Source organism: Aspergillus sydowii, assembly GCF_001890705.1.
Source record: "Aspergillus sydowii CBS 593.65 unplaced genomic scaffold ASPSYscaffold_8, whole genome shotgun sequence".
Lineage (NCBI taxonomy): Eukaryota > Fungi > Ascomycota > Eurotiomycetes > Eurotiales > Aspergillaceae > Aspergillus > Aspergillus sydowii.
The window spans coordinates 1,070,359-1,084,873 of record NW_024467866.1 but is presented as its reverse complement, the minus strand read 5'-3'; the positions used below and the strand labels follow the sequence as shown (position 1 = coordinate 1,084,873).

General features: G+C 53.3%; 7 protein-coding genes across 7 annotated transcripts; 4 read left to right on the top strand and 3 right to left on the bottom strand.

The window, feature by feature from the left end:
* Positions 1-16: 16 nt before the first annotated feature.
* On the bottom strand, positions 17-2,011 carry ASPSYDRAFT_70262 (uncharacterized protein; the record flags this gene model as incomplete). Its single annotated transcript, XM_040850502.1, has 5 exons — positions 17-311; positions 367-555; positions 620-1,228; positions 1,282-1,693; positions 1,742-2,011. 5 exons carry the CDS (start codon positions 2,009-2,011, stop codon positions 178-180), a joined length of 1,614 nt encoding a protein of 537 aa, XP_040701010.1. The 3' UTR covers positions 17-177.
* Positions 2,012-2,220: 209 nt separating this feature from the next.
* On the top strand, positions 2,221-3,941 carry ASPSYDRAFT_1124400 (uncharacterized protein). The gene is made up of 2 exons (XM_040839951.1): positions 2,221-3,011; positions 3,060-3,941. Exons 1-2 carry the CDS (start codon positions 2,430-2,432, stop codon positions 3,894-3,896), a joined length of 1,419 nt encoding a protein of 472 aa, XP_040701009.1. The 5' UTR covers positions 2,221-2,429; the 3' UTR covers positions 3,897-3,941.
* A 475-nt stretch (positions 3,942-4,416) lies between these two features.
* Positions 4,417-6,576, top strand: ASPSYDRAFT_206361 (uncharacterized protein). Its single transcript, XM_040843901.1, has 8 exons — positions 4,417-4,702; positions 4,758-4,846; positions 4,891-5,245; positions 5,290-5,554; positions 5,613-5,700; positions 5,755-5,869; positions 5,919-5,948; positions 6,003-6,576. Exons 1-8 carry the CDS (start codon positions 4,447-4,449, stop codon positions 6,254-6,256), a joined length of 1,452 nt encoding a protein of 483 aa, XP_040701008.1. The 5' UTR covers positions 4,417-4,446; the 3' UTR covers positions 6,257-6,576.
* Positions 6,577-6,798: 222 nt separating this feature from the next.
* Positions 6,799-9,311, top strand: ASPSYDRAFT_59577 (uncharacterized protein; the record flags this gene model as incomplete). The annotated part of the gene is made up of 4 exons (XM_040849728.1): positions 6,799-6,864; positions 6,938-7,032; positions 7,085-9,018; positions 9,079-9,311. 4 exons carry the CDS (start codon positions 6,799-6,801, stop codon positions 9,309-9,311), a joined length of 2,328 nt encoding a protein of 775 aa, XP_040701007.1.
* Positions 9,312-9,397: 86 nt separating this feature from the next.
* Positions 9,398-10,633, bottom strand: ASPSYDRAFT_59576 (NAD(P)-dependent alcohol dehydrogenase; the record flags this gene model as incomplete). Its single annotated transcript, XM_040849727.1, has 3 exons — positions 9,398-10,360; positions 10,426-10,554; positions 10,610-10,633. The coding sequence occupies 3 exons, from the start codon at positions 10,631-10,633 to the stop codon at positions 9,398-9,400; spliced, it is 1,116 nt and encodes a 371-aa protein (XP_040701006.1).
* A 512-nt stretch (positions 10,634-11,145) lies between these two features.
* Positions 11,146-12,939, top strand: ASPSYDRAFT_155863 (sugar porter family MFS transporter; the record flags this gene model as incomplete). The annotated part of the gene is made up of 4 exons (XM_040842501.1): positions 11,146-11,368; positions 11,431-12,128; positions 12,181-12,421; positions 12,485-12,939. The coding sequence occupies 4 exons, from the start codon at positions 11,146-11,148 to the stop codon at positions 12,937-12,939; spliced, it is 1,617 nt and encodes a 538-aa protein (XP_040701005.1).
* Positions 12,940-13,093: 154 nt separating this feature from the next.
* Positions 13,094-14,468, bottom strand: ASPSYDRAFT_155887 (isopenicillin N synthase family dioxygenase; the record flags this gene model as incomplete). The annotated part of the gene is made up of 6 exons (XM_040842502.1): positions 13,094-13,198; positions 13,275-13,454; positions 13,547-13,933; positions 14,001-14,081; positions 14,128-14,280; positions 14,328-14,468. 6 exons carry the CDS (start codon positions 14,466-14,468, stop codon positions 13,094-13,096), a joined length of 1,047 nt encoding a protein of 348 aa, XP_040701004.1.
* Positions 14,469-14,515: the final 47 nt, after the last annotated feature.

The window sequence follows — 14,515 nt, the reverse complement described above, 5'->3', positions numbered from 1 at the left end:
TATTTTGATATTAATACCGGTTCTGGACTGCTTGTCTCGACGGTCCGTCTATACTCCAAGCTTGGGTATTGCCCGTCGGGTAATATTCCTGCTGACGGGTAAAAGTGACAAGGTAATAGCTTGGCAGGTTATTATATAAACAGTTTATTAACCTCATCTATATACCCCGTGTATTTCCTACTTCGTCCCGTTCACAGAACCAGAAAGAGCCTTCAGAATCACACCAGTAATAGCCAAGGCACTCTCATCCTCAAGCCTCCTCCCAACAAGCTGCAAACTAACAGGCATACCGTGAACAGCCTCCGCGGAGTCTGGCGATATCAGCACATGCCTAAAACCGAGAAGTAGAGGTAGAGGAGAACATACAATCACTCTGAATCTGCGCATCAATATCGCTCAGCGGTTTATGGTCGACATACGAGCCATCAAGGCCCTTGTCAGCTGTAACCCCACAGGGGAATGACACGCCAGGGTAGTCCAGGACATTGAAAGCACCGGTATATCCCACGTACGCGAACTTGCCATGTTCGACACTGCTATACGGGCACGTCGGGCCTATAACCTCATTAGTATGCCAAAGAAAAAGAAGAACGGTGATTGAAGTAAGTGGGAACCATACAAAGCACAGCATCAATGCCCGCCTCATTCCACCGATCCAGATACGACTTGCAGAGCGTATTCCTGGCAACCTGAACCTGCCACATCTCATGCACGCCGAGGTCCGTCGCCGTCTCATACATCTTCATCTCAGGCCGGAATGGCTCCCCCGTTGGTTCGAGGAGTTTCCTTACGGATTTCCCGCCGTCGGCGATAAACATCGTTCGCAGCGTCTCCAGGAGTCTCTTGTGCTCGGTCGGCGCCCAAGTCACGACCTCATGGCCCGCGGCTTTTAATTTCGCGACTGTTTCATTCAGCGCACGCGAAACAGGGGGCGTAGGCGTGACAAGGCCATCATGCCAAAGAACACCGATTTTCAGCGACTTCTTGACCTCGACTGAGCGCCAGGGGATGGGGAGGCATTTCGGATCGCGCAGCCAGGGCTGTTGACCGACGACCGTGCGAGCCCAGAAGACGACCTCGTCGAGGGTTTTGGCCATGGGTCCGTTGACGCTGTTGACTGCCTCTTGGCCGGCGAGACCGGACCGGGTTTGGAAGTTGGGGAAGCGGCCGAAGGAGGGTCTGATTGTGAAGATCCCTGTGCAGGCAGCTGGGATGCGGAGAGACCCGCCTGCTCATTATTAGTACATACTTTTGGGCTGTTGGGAGTAGAGGTGGACTCACCAATGTCAGTCCCTACGCCGATACGGCTGGCTCCGAAGGCGATCAGGGCGGATTCGCCACCAGAAGAACCTCCCGAGGTGAGCTTGCGATTTCGCGGGTTGACCGTTCGACCAAAGACATTGTTGACTGATTCCGCGATCATCATGGCCGTGGGCACATTTGTCTTGCAGTAGAGGACGGCGCCTGCATTGAGGAGCAGGTCGACGAGGGTGCTGTTGTATGTGGCGGGATCGTCGACCAGCGAGGCGAACCCGATAGTCGAGTCATAACCGACCAGGTTGAAGTTGTCCTTGATGGAAATGGGAAGACCGTGGAATGGGCCTTTCGTCTTGCCGGTTTGCTGGAAGTAGGCGTCTAGTTCCTTTGCCTGGGCGATTGCTCTGTCGAACAGGATTTCCGACAGGCAGTTGGTCTGGTTACATCATTAGTATGGACTTCGGGGAACTGTTGGTGGACGTACCAGCTGCTGAGCAGCGGCGGCGGCTTTGCAAAACGCTTTGGTGACTTCCTCGGCTGTCCATGATCCGGAGGAAATGTGCGATAGAATTGTCTGAGCAGGGGTTGAAGTGATTTCCAGCTCGCGACCGGTAAAGAAGCCCGACTCTCTGGGAAAGCTTGTGACGTCGAGCTGATCAGCAGGAGGAAGAACCGCAGCAGGGATCACCCAGTCTGCTGGGATCGAATCCCTGAGGGCCTGGCGCTTTTTGGCGGCGATCGATTCCCACGACATGCTGTACACCGGTGTATTCAAAAGTATGGTAGATTATGGCCGAGATGGAGAGAGGAATTTCCACCCTTTGTACTGCGGGGGAAGTGCCGGATAGCCGGAGGACAGACGATCGATCTCCAGTGTACTCCATATGTTGGAGCATCACCATCTCCAATTTCAATCTCCAGAGCACTTATCAGTAAGCCAGGCATTGGTTAACTTCGCCGAGGCTATCAGTTACCCGTATATCAACAACGACCTCGGCCAGAACGCCGGCAGTGGTCTCCATTCTCCAACTCTGATAACCGCAGGATACGAGATAAGAAGTCACAAGGTCACATTGGAGAAGCCAAGTACCAAGAAAGTGAATAGTTATAAAGAGACGCTGAAGAGACCCTGTTTCTGTTAGTCATGGCTACCCCAGATTTTGATTCCCAGAATGTTTGCCAGATTCGCCGCCTATATCCGGGGCCCGGAGAGCGTGCCCGGCGAGGCCAAATTGCTGCGCAAGCTCGATCTCTTCATTCTGTCTTTCTGCTGTCTGTGCTACTTTGCTAATTATCTCGATCGTACGAATATAAACAATGCCTACGTGTCGGGAATGCGCGAAGAGCTGCACTTCCAGGGGAATGAACTCAACCAGATCAACACCGTCTTCACGGTGGGATACATTATCGGTCAAGTCCCGTCCAATCTTGCCTTGACCTACTTCCGTCCGCGCCTGTTCTTCCCTGCGATGATGGTTCTCTGGGGTGGTCTCACCATGATCACGGCCGCGGTGTCCAATCCCCAGGGCATCATGGCAATCCGCTTCTTCCTCGGCCTTGCAGAGTCGAGCACCTTTGTGGGAACACACTATATTCTGGGTTCCTGGTATACAGAGCGAGAGCTCGGAAAGCGCAGTGGCATCTTCACGGCCAGCGGTCTCGCCGGTACAATGTTTGGAGGATTCATCCAGACAGGAATCCACTCGTCCATGGACGGAATGCAAGGCCTTTCCGGCTGGCGGTGGTTATTCATCGTACGTCCCTGACTTATAACCATCCAGATTAGTATCTAATGAAACCAGATTGACGGCCTAATCACGATCCCAATCGCGATATACGGCTTCCTCGTCTTCCCCGATACCCCAACCACCACCAAAGCACGCTACCTCACAGCCGCAGAGAAAGCCCTCGCCGTCGCACGCATCCCCGAGTCCGGCGCCGTCAAAGTACCCCTAAACTGGGCCTTTCTCAAACGCATCTTCACAACATGGTACTGGTACGCCTTCGTGATGCTGTGGATCATCGCGGGAGAAACCGAATCGTTCTCCACAAACGCCCTGCTCGCGCTATACATGCAGTCACACCCAACAGCCTCATACTCCGTGCCCCAGCTGAACAACTACCCAACCGGCGTGCCCGCAGTCGGGATCATATCGACGCTATTCTGGGCAACACTGACGGATTTCATGGGCGGGAAGCGGTATCTCGTCGGCTACTTCATCGCCATAACAGGGATCATCACTTCAGCGCTCATACTAACGTGTTTCGACTCAACATCCACCGTCTTCGGCGCATACTACTGGGCGGGCGCCGTCTACGCATGCCAAGCAACGTTCTTCGCATGGTGCAACGACGCAATGCGGTACAAGGACGAGCGGCTGCGGTCCGTTGTGATCGCGAGCATGAATATGGGCAGTAATGCGGTGAATGCGTGGTGGAGTATCCTCTTCTACTCGGCGGACTTTGCGCCGCGGTTTACGAAGGGGATGTGGGCGATGATTGCGTGCTCGATTGCGCTGGCGCTGTGGACGGCTGGGATTACGGCCATGACTGTGCGGGAGGAGAGGAGAGGAGGGCAGGATCGTGATGTGCGTGTCGTGGATTTGCAGGAGAAGGAGCTGGCCGTGGTTGAGGGTTGATTTGTTGCCTAAAGTGGTTGCAGCATTAATGCCGTTATATTGTTTGCCTGCGTAATAGCCCTGTGCACTTGGCGAATCTCATAATTCCAGTCATAGTCTCTGGAGAAGAGAGTCGACAAGACAATTATTCTCCTGTTCTTTTGATGGGAATTGACAAGAAATAAAAGAGACATCCAAACAACCCAGTGATGCAAATTCAACACTCCGATTAATTGCCCGAGCCAAGATTGTAGCATAAACCTTCCAGCATTCAATCTGCTGGCCAATTCGCCGGTATATATCAAAGGGCCCTTGCCCAACAACCACCGGGCTTAGCACGGAGAAATTCCAGAGCTCCACAGCCCACAGACAGAAAACAGCCAGTCGCGATCGACAGCAAAGAAAAGCGAGGGAACTGCGCCGGAGAATTTGTGGAGAGCTTCATTTCGCTCCCCGCACGCTCGGGGTAGCTGTCGCCGATCTCCACTATAGCAGTATAATCTGTATAAGTTCTAATAATTTCCCGAATGCGCGCCAGGACAATTGAAGTAGTTCAGTTATTTACGCCAAAATGAAGCTCGGTACGGCGCTTTCTGCGATTCTGGTCGCATCCGCTCAGGCCAAGTATATCGTGCCTGGTGGGCGATGGCAGGATACGGAGGGAAACCTGGTCAACGCCCACGCCGGGAATATTTACTTCGACAAGGAGAGTTCCAAATTCTGGCTTTTCGGGGAATACAAGATCGAAGGGCAGGAGGAGGGAGGCGGTGTTTCGGTGTACAGCTCCGACGATCTGGGGACATGGGAATCGCACGGTCTAGCATTGGGTATGTACCACGACTCAGGTCTCTGTGAAGGCCTAGCTAATTGAGTGTTTTTTAGAGCCTATTGAAGGACACCAGTACATATCCCCCGAGCACATCATCCAGCGCCCCAAGGTCGTCTACAGTGAAGGCACCGGACAGTACCATGTATGCCCCCTGCCCCATGCAGCAGGTCCATACTAATTGAGCAGATGTGGTGGCACGCAGACAATTCCACCTACGGATGGCTTCTCCAGGGCTTAGCAACAGCCGATAACATCGCCGGTCCATACGAGTTCGTCGACGCCACCGCGCCTCTCGGGAACTGGTCGCAGGACTTTGGTCTCTTCACGGATCGCAAGGACGGCAGGTCGTACGCTCTATACTCGAACGGGGACAGCGTCGACGGCCGTGACGTCTACTTGACCAGATTCAACTCAAATGTTACTGCCTTGGATGAAGTGGTGCATCGATTCCCAAAGTTCGACCTCGAAGCCCCGACCATCATCCAGTCGGACCATAGTTACTGGGCGCTGATGAGCCATAAGACGGGATACCGACCTAACAGTATGTCTGCCACCATAGCCACGAGGAATTACTGACAGCAGTAGATGTGGTCGCCTTTCGCGCCGACAAGCTCAGCGGTCCATGGTCCCAGCCGTTTATTGTGTCGCCGCTCAACACGCGCACTTTCAACTCGCAGTCTGGATTCTCGATCCGCATCGACGGGACGAAGAAGACGACGTACCTGTATATCGGTGACCAGTGGGACTCCAACTCGCTATGGGAGAGTCGCTACATCTGGCTTCCTGTAGATATCGACGAGCGCAAGAAGACGCTGGAGGTGCAATGGCACGATGTCTACGATCTGAATGTGTAAGTATACTACTGCCACTCGGTCTGCATCTCGGCCTGCATCTGCTAATCAGTCCAGTAAAACCGGAGAATGGCACCCCGTCAAGGGCAAAACGTACACATCCAAGCATGCAAAGACAAGCGGCGACGCATACCTGCAAGAAGCTGTACGTGTCCCAGCCGCGTCCACCTGAACGATGCAATCCCATCTAACTGAACAGAACTTCGCCACCGACGGAGTCATCCTAACTGGAATCTACGGCAATGACAGCACGGTGACATTCCACAACATCGAAGGAACTGGAAAGCCGCAGTGGGTTTCATTCTACTACCAGAGTCAGTCTACCCCCTTCCACTGCTGTACCATCGTCTAACCTTCCATCAGATATCGACGATATGGGCTTCGGAGACCAACGTAAGTACCCATCCTTATAGTTAGTTCACAGCACATCTAACTCTAACAAAACAGCCGGCGGAACACCGGACCGCATCGGCGGCGACTGGCAGCTGCGCCGGATCAGCAGCGTCGTCGTCAACGGAGACACGCAGAACGTGGAGACCCTGTACCAACGCGACACGCACAAGGGAATTATTCTCTCGACGCCGCTGCAGTTGACGCTGAAGAAGGGACGGCGCAATACCATTACCGTCGGGGGATTGTTTAACGGTTGGGACTATAAAGGGGCTGATTTGGATCGGATTGTTGTTTATCCACCAGAGTGAGGCTGCTTTGGTAGGGCGTGTAGATGCCAGGGCTTGCAGGAATTATAGTAATTATTCCACTTTATACTTGAGAAGGAAGTTAAGAAAGTTATGCCGGGTTGACAACTTATAGAGTACAGAGCCCTGCACTTTTAATAACCATTAGCAAAAGCGTAGTATGTAGCCGAGAAGATAAATATATATCAGGAACATGATGCAATGTCGGCAAACCGTCCGGACACAAGGACAAAGCAAATGGCTCGTCAATGGCTTTACAAAGCGCCTCACCTCCAATTAACATATAGAAAATCAAAATCAGTGAGCCAAATAGATAATATACCTGTGGTTGCGCCGGTCTATAGAGCTTTGACTGAAGCCGTGGATAATATATGCATTAATAATACACTTGCATATCTTCCGCTGCACGTGCTCCCCCGGCTTTTTGCAGGTCCCGCCGGATCCTGCGGTTGTTCCTCCCCAGTGCATCCCCACGATCATCAGCTAAGACCATGTCAAGCCATGCATCGGATAATTTACCGGAGCTGACGGGGAACACGAGCTATATGCGATCGCCGTTACCAACGCGCGTCAGTAGTGCCTGCGAGAGATGTCGGCGCCACAAAACACGAGTAGGCACCACACATTGCTCCGATTTTGCCGGCTGTTGCTAATTACTCTCGCGCTGCGGCATTGGCTATGTAGTGCGATCCATTCCGACCTTGTTCACTGTGTGTCAGAGCCCAAGTGAACTGTAGACCGCTCCCTATCAGTCGGACGCGCCGGGATAGCACGCGACAGTAAGTGAACTATCGAGTTTAACAGCCGCTCAGCAAACCTGACCTGAAGCAGTTCCAAGACCGTTGCGAGATGTCGCCGACGAGAGACGCAATCACCAGCTTCTGCTAGTCCAGCTGTGGGAAGTCCCCGCGACACTGAAAGTCGGGCTCAGGAAGCAAACGATGCTGCGAATGAGAGTCATGCAGATGTGCATGGCCCGCCCAGACCAGTCGAGTATGGGGAAGCGGAATCGACATTGGGTATTGCGCAGAAGATCTATGGACTCGGCCGGCAACTCATCGATGAGCAGGCTACGTCCGCCATCCCAGGCTATCAAGCTAGCACCCGTGTTGCAGACCGGCACGTCACGGCTGTCGGCCAGCGATTCCCAATTGCCTCGATATTAGGCCAGCCGTTACCACCCACGGATGCCATGTATTCCTTACTCGACGACTACTTCGATGCCGTCCATTGGTTCTCGCTCGTCATCTATGAGCCTACTTTCCGCAAGAATCTCCTCTCTGTCGCTGACGGCTTGGCATACTCCTCCCAAAAGCCCTTTTTAATCCTTTTGGCTGTCGTTCTGGGGATGGGTGCATGGTACCGATCACAGCGGAAGGCTGCTGCCGCTACTGATAATGAATGGAGACAAATGAGTGCCGGGCTGCTAAAACTAGTCGAGTCGTATATTGTCGAGTTGATGGGCCAGCCTTCCGTCACGGCGGCTCAGATTTGCATTTTATTCGGATCTTACTGCGTCTACCACGGGCGGCCCAATCTTTCGTTTTCCCTACTAGGTGCCACAATCCGGATCTCCCAGGCCGCAGGGCTGCACCGTGACCCAACTAGGGGGAGCTTTGAAGAAAAAGAGGAACGGAAACGCGTTTGGTGGACAATATACACTTGGGATCGGTTCGCATCAATCACATACGGCCGTCCACTCGGGATCAATGACCGGGACTGCAATATCAGCATGCCAGCTGATATCCATGAGAATCCGCATTTCGCTGCGCCAGCATCAGAACAGGGTTATACAGTCTGCTACTCTACGTACCAACGGGAGCTCAACCGCCTTTACCTCATGGCGTCTAGCGCTTTGGAGGCTATCTTTGGCTCGCGCACCTCGGGCTCATCCAAGGCATTGGCTGGCGACGCGTACCTTGGGCTAGTTAAAGAAGCCACCCAGAATCTGCAGAAGTGGCGGGACGAGCTACCTGGCAACTTGGTTTTGAACCTCGATGGAGACTTCCAGGCCGACAGTGGGCTAGAGGCAAAGGCACATGCATTGCAATCACTATCACTTCATTTGACCTACGACAACATTTTAATCGTCCTCCACCGCCCTTTGTTGGCGCGACAAGTTGATCATCTGTCAACGGATCCTTCCAAGTCAGGCCAAAGCCGCGGACTAGAGACTCACAGCCGCCAACGTAACGCGGTCACGCCAAACCAACCGGACTCACCTTTTGAAGCACTATCACCGAATACGTCTGTGGCGAGCTCCGTACATTGGTGGAACGCCGCCTTGAGGACATCGCGGGTGACTGAATTGCCCGTCCTTGCTCAACTTGCGACTGATAGCCATTTGGTTGCCTTCTTAGCTATTAATGTATTCAACGCGGCAATTGTGTTAGCTGTCATGGCTCTCTCAGATCCGCTGTCGGACACCGCACAGATCGTGAAACGTACGATTACACGCATCTTGCGGCTGCAAGACCTTCTAGGTCAGCGCTCTGCATTGTCAAAGCAAAGCACCACTGTTCTGAAAAATGTGGTCACATTGCTTCTTCGTCGTGAATCTGAGGCCATCCTTGCGCCAATCGCAGGGGGCCATCAGGAAGAGGGGTACGATTTGTCAAACACTGGGCTCATGTCAGTGGAAGACACCCTCCGGCTCCCTCTTGACGTGACGCTGGAAGCATCCGACACTACCATGCGCCGGCAGGCGTGGCCAGACGTTACCAATGCGCTTCGTCTGAATGAAAGCTTGGCCTCGGTGCAATACGGTAATTCCCTGTTCCTACCCCTACATCTGGGCACCATTATTAATTGTGGGGTTATCTTAGTTGTACCGTCCGGCAATGATGAACGCTCTTTTGGCTGGTACGGCGGTACCGACACTCGCCAAATGGAGGGTCCGGCCCAGGAACCTGGGGGTCATCCGTGGCCATCATCTGATCAAGTTGACTGGAATGGCTCGCATATCCCCCTGGAACCCTTCCAACCCAGCACAGACCCGAACGGCGAACGTGGACTATATTGGCTATGGGACATGTCCTGGAATGGCCCGGAATTCTAGGACCCTACTGATCTCACGGAAACCATTGCCATGCAATTGGTTTTTGCGGCCATAGAGCGCGCATGATGGCTTGACATGTGACAAATTTAATCAGTTAATGCTAACGTCGAGTTGGCTATATTCTCGTCTACGCCAGGCCCGTAGATGACGCTCTTTATTCCCTGGCGACTGGCGACGTTCTGGAATGCCTCTTCTGCCCGCGAGAAAGAGAACTCGTGGGTAACTAAACTGCCGAGTCGAATGCGCTGCGAGTTAAGAAGTCCCACCGCCGTCTCATAGTCACCTGGTCCGTATCGGAAGCTTCCTTTGAACACAACCTCCTTGTCACAAATCTGGCCGACTGGGAGGGATGGATTAGGTCGACCCAAGCCCACCTGAACATATGTACCCCCACCGGCTAGGGCATGGACACCGCAGTTCATGCAGGGCTCAGCACCTGTTGCATCGAAGACGATGTCTGCTCCCACGTCCAAACCCGCTGTATCTAGTATATTTTGCGCGTTCTCTTCGGCAGACTCTGCCACAGTTTGGTGCGTGTGCGTTGCGCCGTACTTATGGGCAGATTGCAACCGAGCAGGCACGACATCCACCACAACGACTGTCGAGGCGCCGAATGCACGCGCGACCCCAGCGCAGAGTAGTCCGACTGGCCCTGCGCCAAAAACAATGACCGACTTTTCTTGCATATCCCCCGCCAGCCGACAGGCGTGAACGGCAACACTAAGCGGCTCGATCAGCGCGCCGTCGCGCAGCGATACATGATCTGGCAGCTTATAGCAGCACTCTGCGGGAAGGCGGTAATATGTCGCCAATGTTCCGTCGTACGGCGGTGTCGCAGCGAAACGCATCTTCGGGCAGAGATTGTACCGACCAGCGCGACAATTACGGCAGGTGTTGCATGCAATACCGGGCTCGAGTGCGACACGATCGCCCACGGTCAGGCCTGATTGACTTCCACATTCGACCACTATGCCGGATGATTCGTGGCCAAGGACGATGGGGGCCTCGACGACATATCGTCCGATGCGGCCGTGTTGCCAGTAGTGTACCTATGGAACAAGTCATTGTTAGTTTTGACTCTTCATGCTAGCCGCAGTGAAAATGGGTTGCACACATCTGATCCGCAAAGCCCCGTTGCTACCACTCGAACAAGGACATCCCGTTCTGAGCGCAGAGTAGGTACATCACGCTCCTCATATCCGAATGAACCTCCGGGATACAGTAGAAAGGCTTGGTTCACAGCCTAATAGGGAACTAAGTAAGCACGCGAAACAAGATAATCGCTTCGTACAACCAACCGGGTCGTTTTTTGGGATAGTCATGACTGCAGTTTGTGTCTTGGACAAAATAACGCAATCACGGTGGTGAAGGATTTAAAAATGTTCGAGCTCTCGCTTCTCTTCGGGCTGATCGTATACTACGGAGTTGCGAGCGGTTCCGTCTGGATCCTCACGGTTCCGGCGGATGAACTTTCGGCGAGCACTTACTGCCTACTCGGAACCGGGTGGGTTTCTCCCCACGGAACCGGAGGGAGTCAGCCCATAAAATGCCTCGTCTGGGGTCGCCGGCCGGGACAGTGATTGGCCTTCATTCCGACCCTCGGCCCAAACGTGCAACTATTGGCGGACTGTGTGTATAGAAAACTCCATCCTGGCACTAGAACACACACTGTGGATGGTTTCATACCAGAGTTCGCCGTTACTCGGAGACACCAAGCGTCAACTTGGAGAAACCCGGAGTTTCCCCACGGGATGCCGTTCCGGGGTAGAAATAGAGCCCAATGGCCCGCCCTGGTTGAGAAAGACAACACTCGTTGACCGCAGTTGATAGCGCCATGAGTGTCAGTGAAGTCTCTGCACGAGAGCCGGCCCAGAATGCCGTTATCCAGCGCCGCTCACACGCCATAGCCGACCAGGTCGCCGAGCAGCAAGGCTGGCTGGAGAAGAAACTGAAGCCGAAGACCGTTTCGGCGAGATATCCCTTCAAAGGGAACCCATTGCTCTACGCGACCTGCGCTTTTGGCAGTCTGGGAGATGGCTTATTTGGGTACAACTCCGGTACGCCCTCGGCATCCATCCATCAAGAGGCTTGACTGATGCTGACTGTGTTGACTGTGTAGGAATTATGTCCGGCCTGCTGGTCAATGAGGCATTTGTTGCTCGCTTCTTCAAAGACTATGGTGGTGCCGACGGAACGACAACCGGGGTCAATTCATCCATTACCGGAATATCTGTTGCCTGCTTGCAAGCATCAGCCGCCGTCGGTGCCCTCATTGCTGGACGCCTTGGAGATATCATCGGCCGAAAGAAGTGTGTTCGTCTTGGTGGGTTCATTTACTTCTTCAGCGCCTTTATTCAGATGTTCGCGCCAGGATTCGGAACATTCGTGGCTGGTCGTACCATTCAGGGACTGGGAGTCGGATTCCTGTCTATGACCGTGCCTATCATCCAAACCGAAATCGCAGCACCGCACCGCCGCGGGCTGATGGTTGGAATTGAGTATACGACATCGATAGCAGGGTATATGCTTTCATGCTGGGTTGACTATGGGTTTAACTTCTTACTACCAAGTGAGATGTCGTGGAGGGGGCCGTTCATTGTACAAATTGGGCTGTCTTTCATCCTCTTGGCCATGTCTTTCTTCCTCCCAGAGACTCCCCGTTGGCTAGCGAAGAATGGCTTCATGGAGGAGAGCCTTCAGACAGTCGCGGACCTGCACTCTAACGGCGACACCAATGCTCAGCACGTACAGCACGTCTTTCTTGAGATCCAAGAAGCTGTCATCTACGAAACCAACCTGGGCAAGTCTAGCTGGACGGTAAGCACCATCGGATAAAGCAGAGTTGTGGTAAAACTGACAGGGTCGACAGGAAATGTTTACTCGGTATCGCAAACGGACAATCGTCGGCATCACCGTGCAAATGTTCGCTCAACTCAACGGAATCAACATCGTCTCCTTCTACCTCCCGAGTACCCTCGCGTCTGCCGGCTTCGATAATAGAACGTCACTCCTGTATACCGCTGCCAACGCGATTCCATATACTGCCGCCACTGTTGTTACCTGGTGGCTGGCAGATAAATGGGGAAGAAAGCCACTGCTTATTTTAGGAGGTCAGCCTACAGGTTCCAAGATAACGCCTCCGAGGCAAACACTAACCATGCTCTCCTAACTAGGTCTCGGAATGGCAATCCTCCTCGGAGTCGTCTGCGCCTTCACACAAGCCAACCTCAGCATCCAAACCAAAGCCGACGGACAATACGCATTCGTAATGTTGTACAATATCGTATACGGATTCACCTGGGGCCCTATGCCGTGGCTCCTCCCCGCCGAGATATTCCCCCTCCGCGGACGCAGCAAGGGCATGGCGCTGGCAACAACAAGCAACTGGGTGTTCAATTTCATCATCGGCATGGTCTCCCCGGATGCATTTGCCGGTATTCATGGGTACTTTTACGTGATCATCGCCGGGTTCTGTCTGTTTTCTGCTGGGTTGGTGTACTTCTACTACGTGGAAACTGCAAACCACTCGCTTGAGGAGATTGCGGCATTATTTGGCGACCAGGCGTTTGAGAATGAGGTTGTGGAGATTGGGGATGTGCGGAAGGATGAGGTTAAGGATGTTGTTTGACGGGTTTTCAACAGTAAATGTCTTGTCCGCTTGTGCAATTATGTTTCATGCCTGTACCGTACTTGGCTAGATTCTCTGGAGTTTGTACGGCAGCAAGTGCCTGAACTGCCATTCCTATACTGAAAATCCGACCAAATTTGCACCCCGGCGGTCCCTAAGCAAGAACCTGCCTTGAATACTTCTCATACAACTCCGGATACCACTTCTTCCCAACATCCGGATGGCTGAGGATGCGATTCCGCAGATACGCCTCGCCAAACTAATCCACACAATCAGCACAGCCCATGCCCTACCTCGATAGGTAGACTGTAGGAAGGAGAAGGGAGGGTACCTACACACGAATACAAAGGCGATAGAAACTCGCTCGGAACATCAACAGCGCGTTTCTTCCTATCATCAGACGCCGGGATACGCGCGACGATATGAGCAGCCGAGTCGCGGAGTTCGTCGCGCGTAAGATCCATCCGCACGCCGAGGAAGAAGGGGATACTGTAGCGGGTTTTGGTTGTTGGGGCCTGTTAAGCGCTGTTAATACATCTCTCTGTCTCGTATACCACAGTGGTATCTAGAAAGCCAGAGAAGGAATTTGGGAAGAAAGCAAACGTACAATAACACGATGCGTAGTCGCCGCACAGATTCCGCCCGTAATGGCTTCAAGCCCTTGCTGGACATTTACGACTAGACTCCCCCCAATCGGGGGCGCGTCGATCCATTCGCCGTTTTTATTCAGGACCTGGAGACCGCCTGTATCGTCCTGCGATAGGAAAGTGAATAAACCAGTAGAGTCCTTATGCGGACCAACGCCCTGCGAGCCCGGCGGGGCCTGCGGATACTTGACGAACTTCAGCCGGTCCATGTTCCCCTTGAAGTCGACGAATGTATCCGGTGGGAGAGATAGACATTCAGAGACGTAGCGCATGAATTGCTGCGACAGGGTAGCGGATTGTGTGATGTAAGTTTCGACTAGTTCTTGGACGCCGGGGACGTCAGGATACTGTTGATATGTGTTAAGTGTCGTATCCGCAGATTAGGTATAGGTATCATGTGGGGGGCGGTCGTACCTGGCTGTTCCCCTCTAGCCGCTCCCAGATCTTGTCGCCCTCTTTCCAGGTCTTCATCCCGGGTGTGCCGAAGTCGTATTGCTTGTTTTGTTAGCCTGTGAATATATCCATATAGGTGGGAATGTACCTCTCGCAGATCCGTCTTGGTGGCTGTAGTCTCCGCTCCTAAACGCGTATACCCCACGAAGGATGGTGAGTTGATCATGTCGCACTTCTCTTTGACTTCTGCAGGGAGATCAAACAACTCGGGGAGCTTCGCGTGTGTTTTTGCAATGAGATCCTGAACCTATCAGCTTTTTCCATCAGGATACCATGGAAAGTCAGTACCTCCAGTCCATGATTCGTCAGGTACAGGAACCCCACGACGAAGATGGCCTCGCGCAGATCGTCCAAGGCGGCCTGCTTCGTGGCGGGATCCTGCAGGCGGCGCCAGTCGATGATGGGGATTGAGGAGAAGGTGTCGGACATGGTGACTCGTTGGATAGTTGCGATGATGCAGGAAGATGTGGACGATG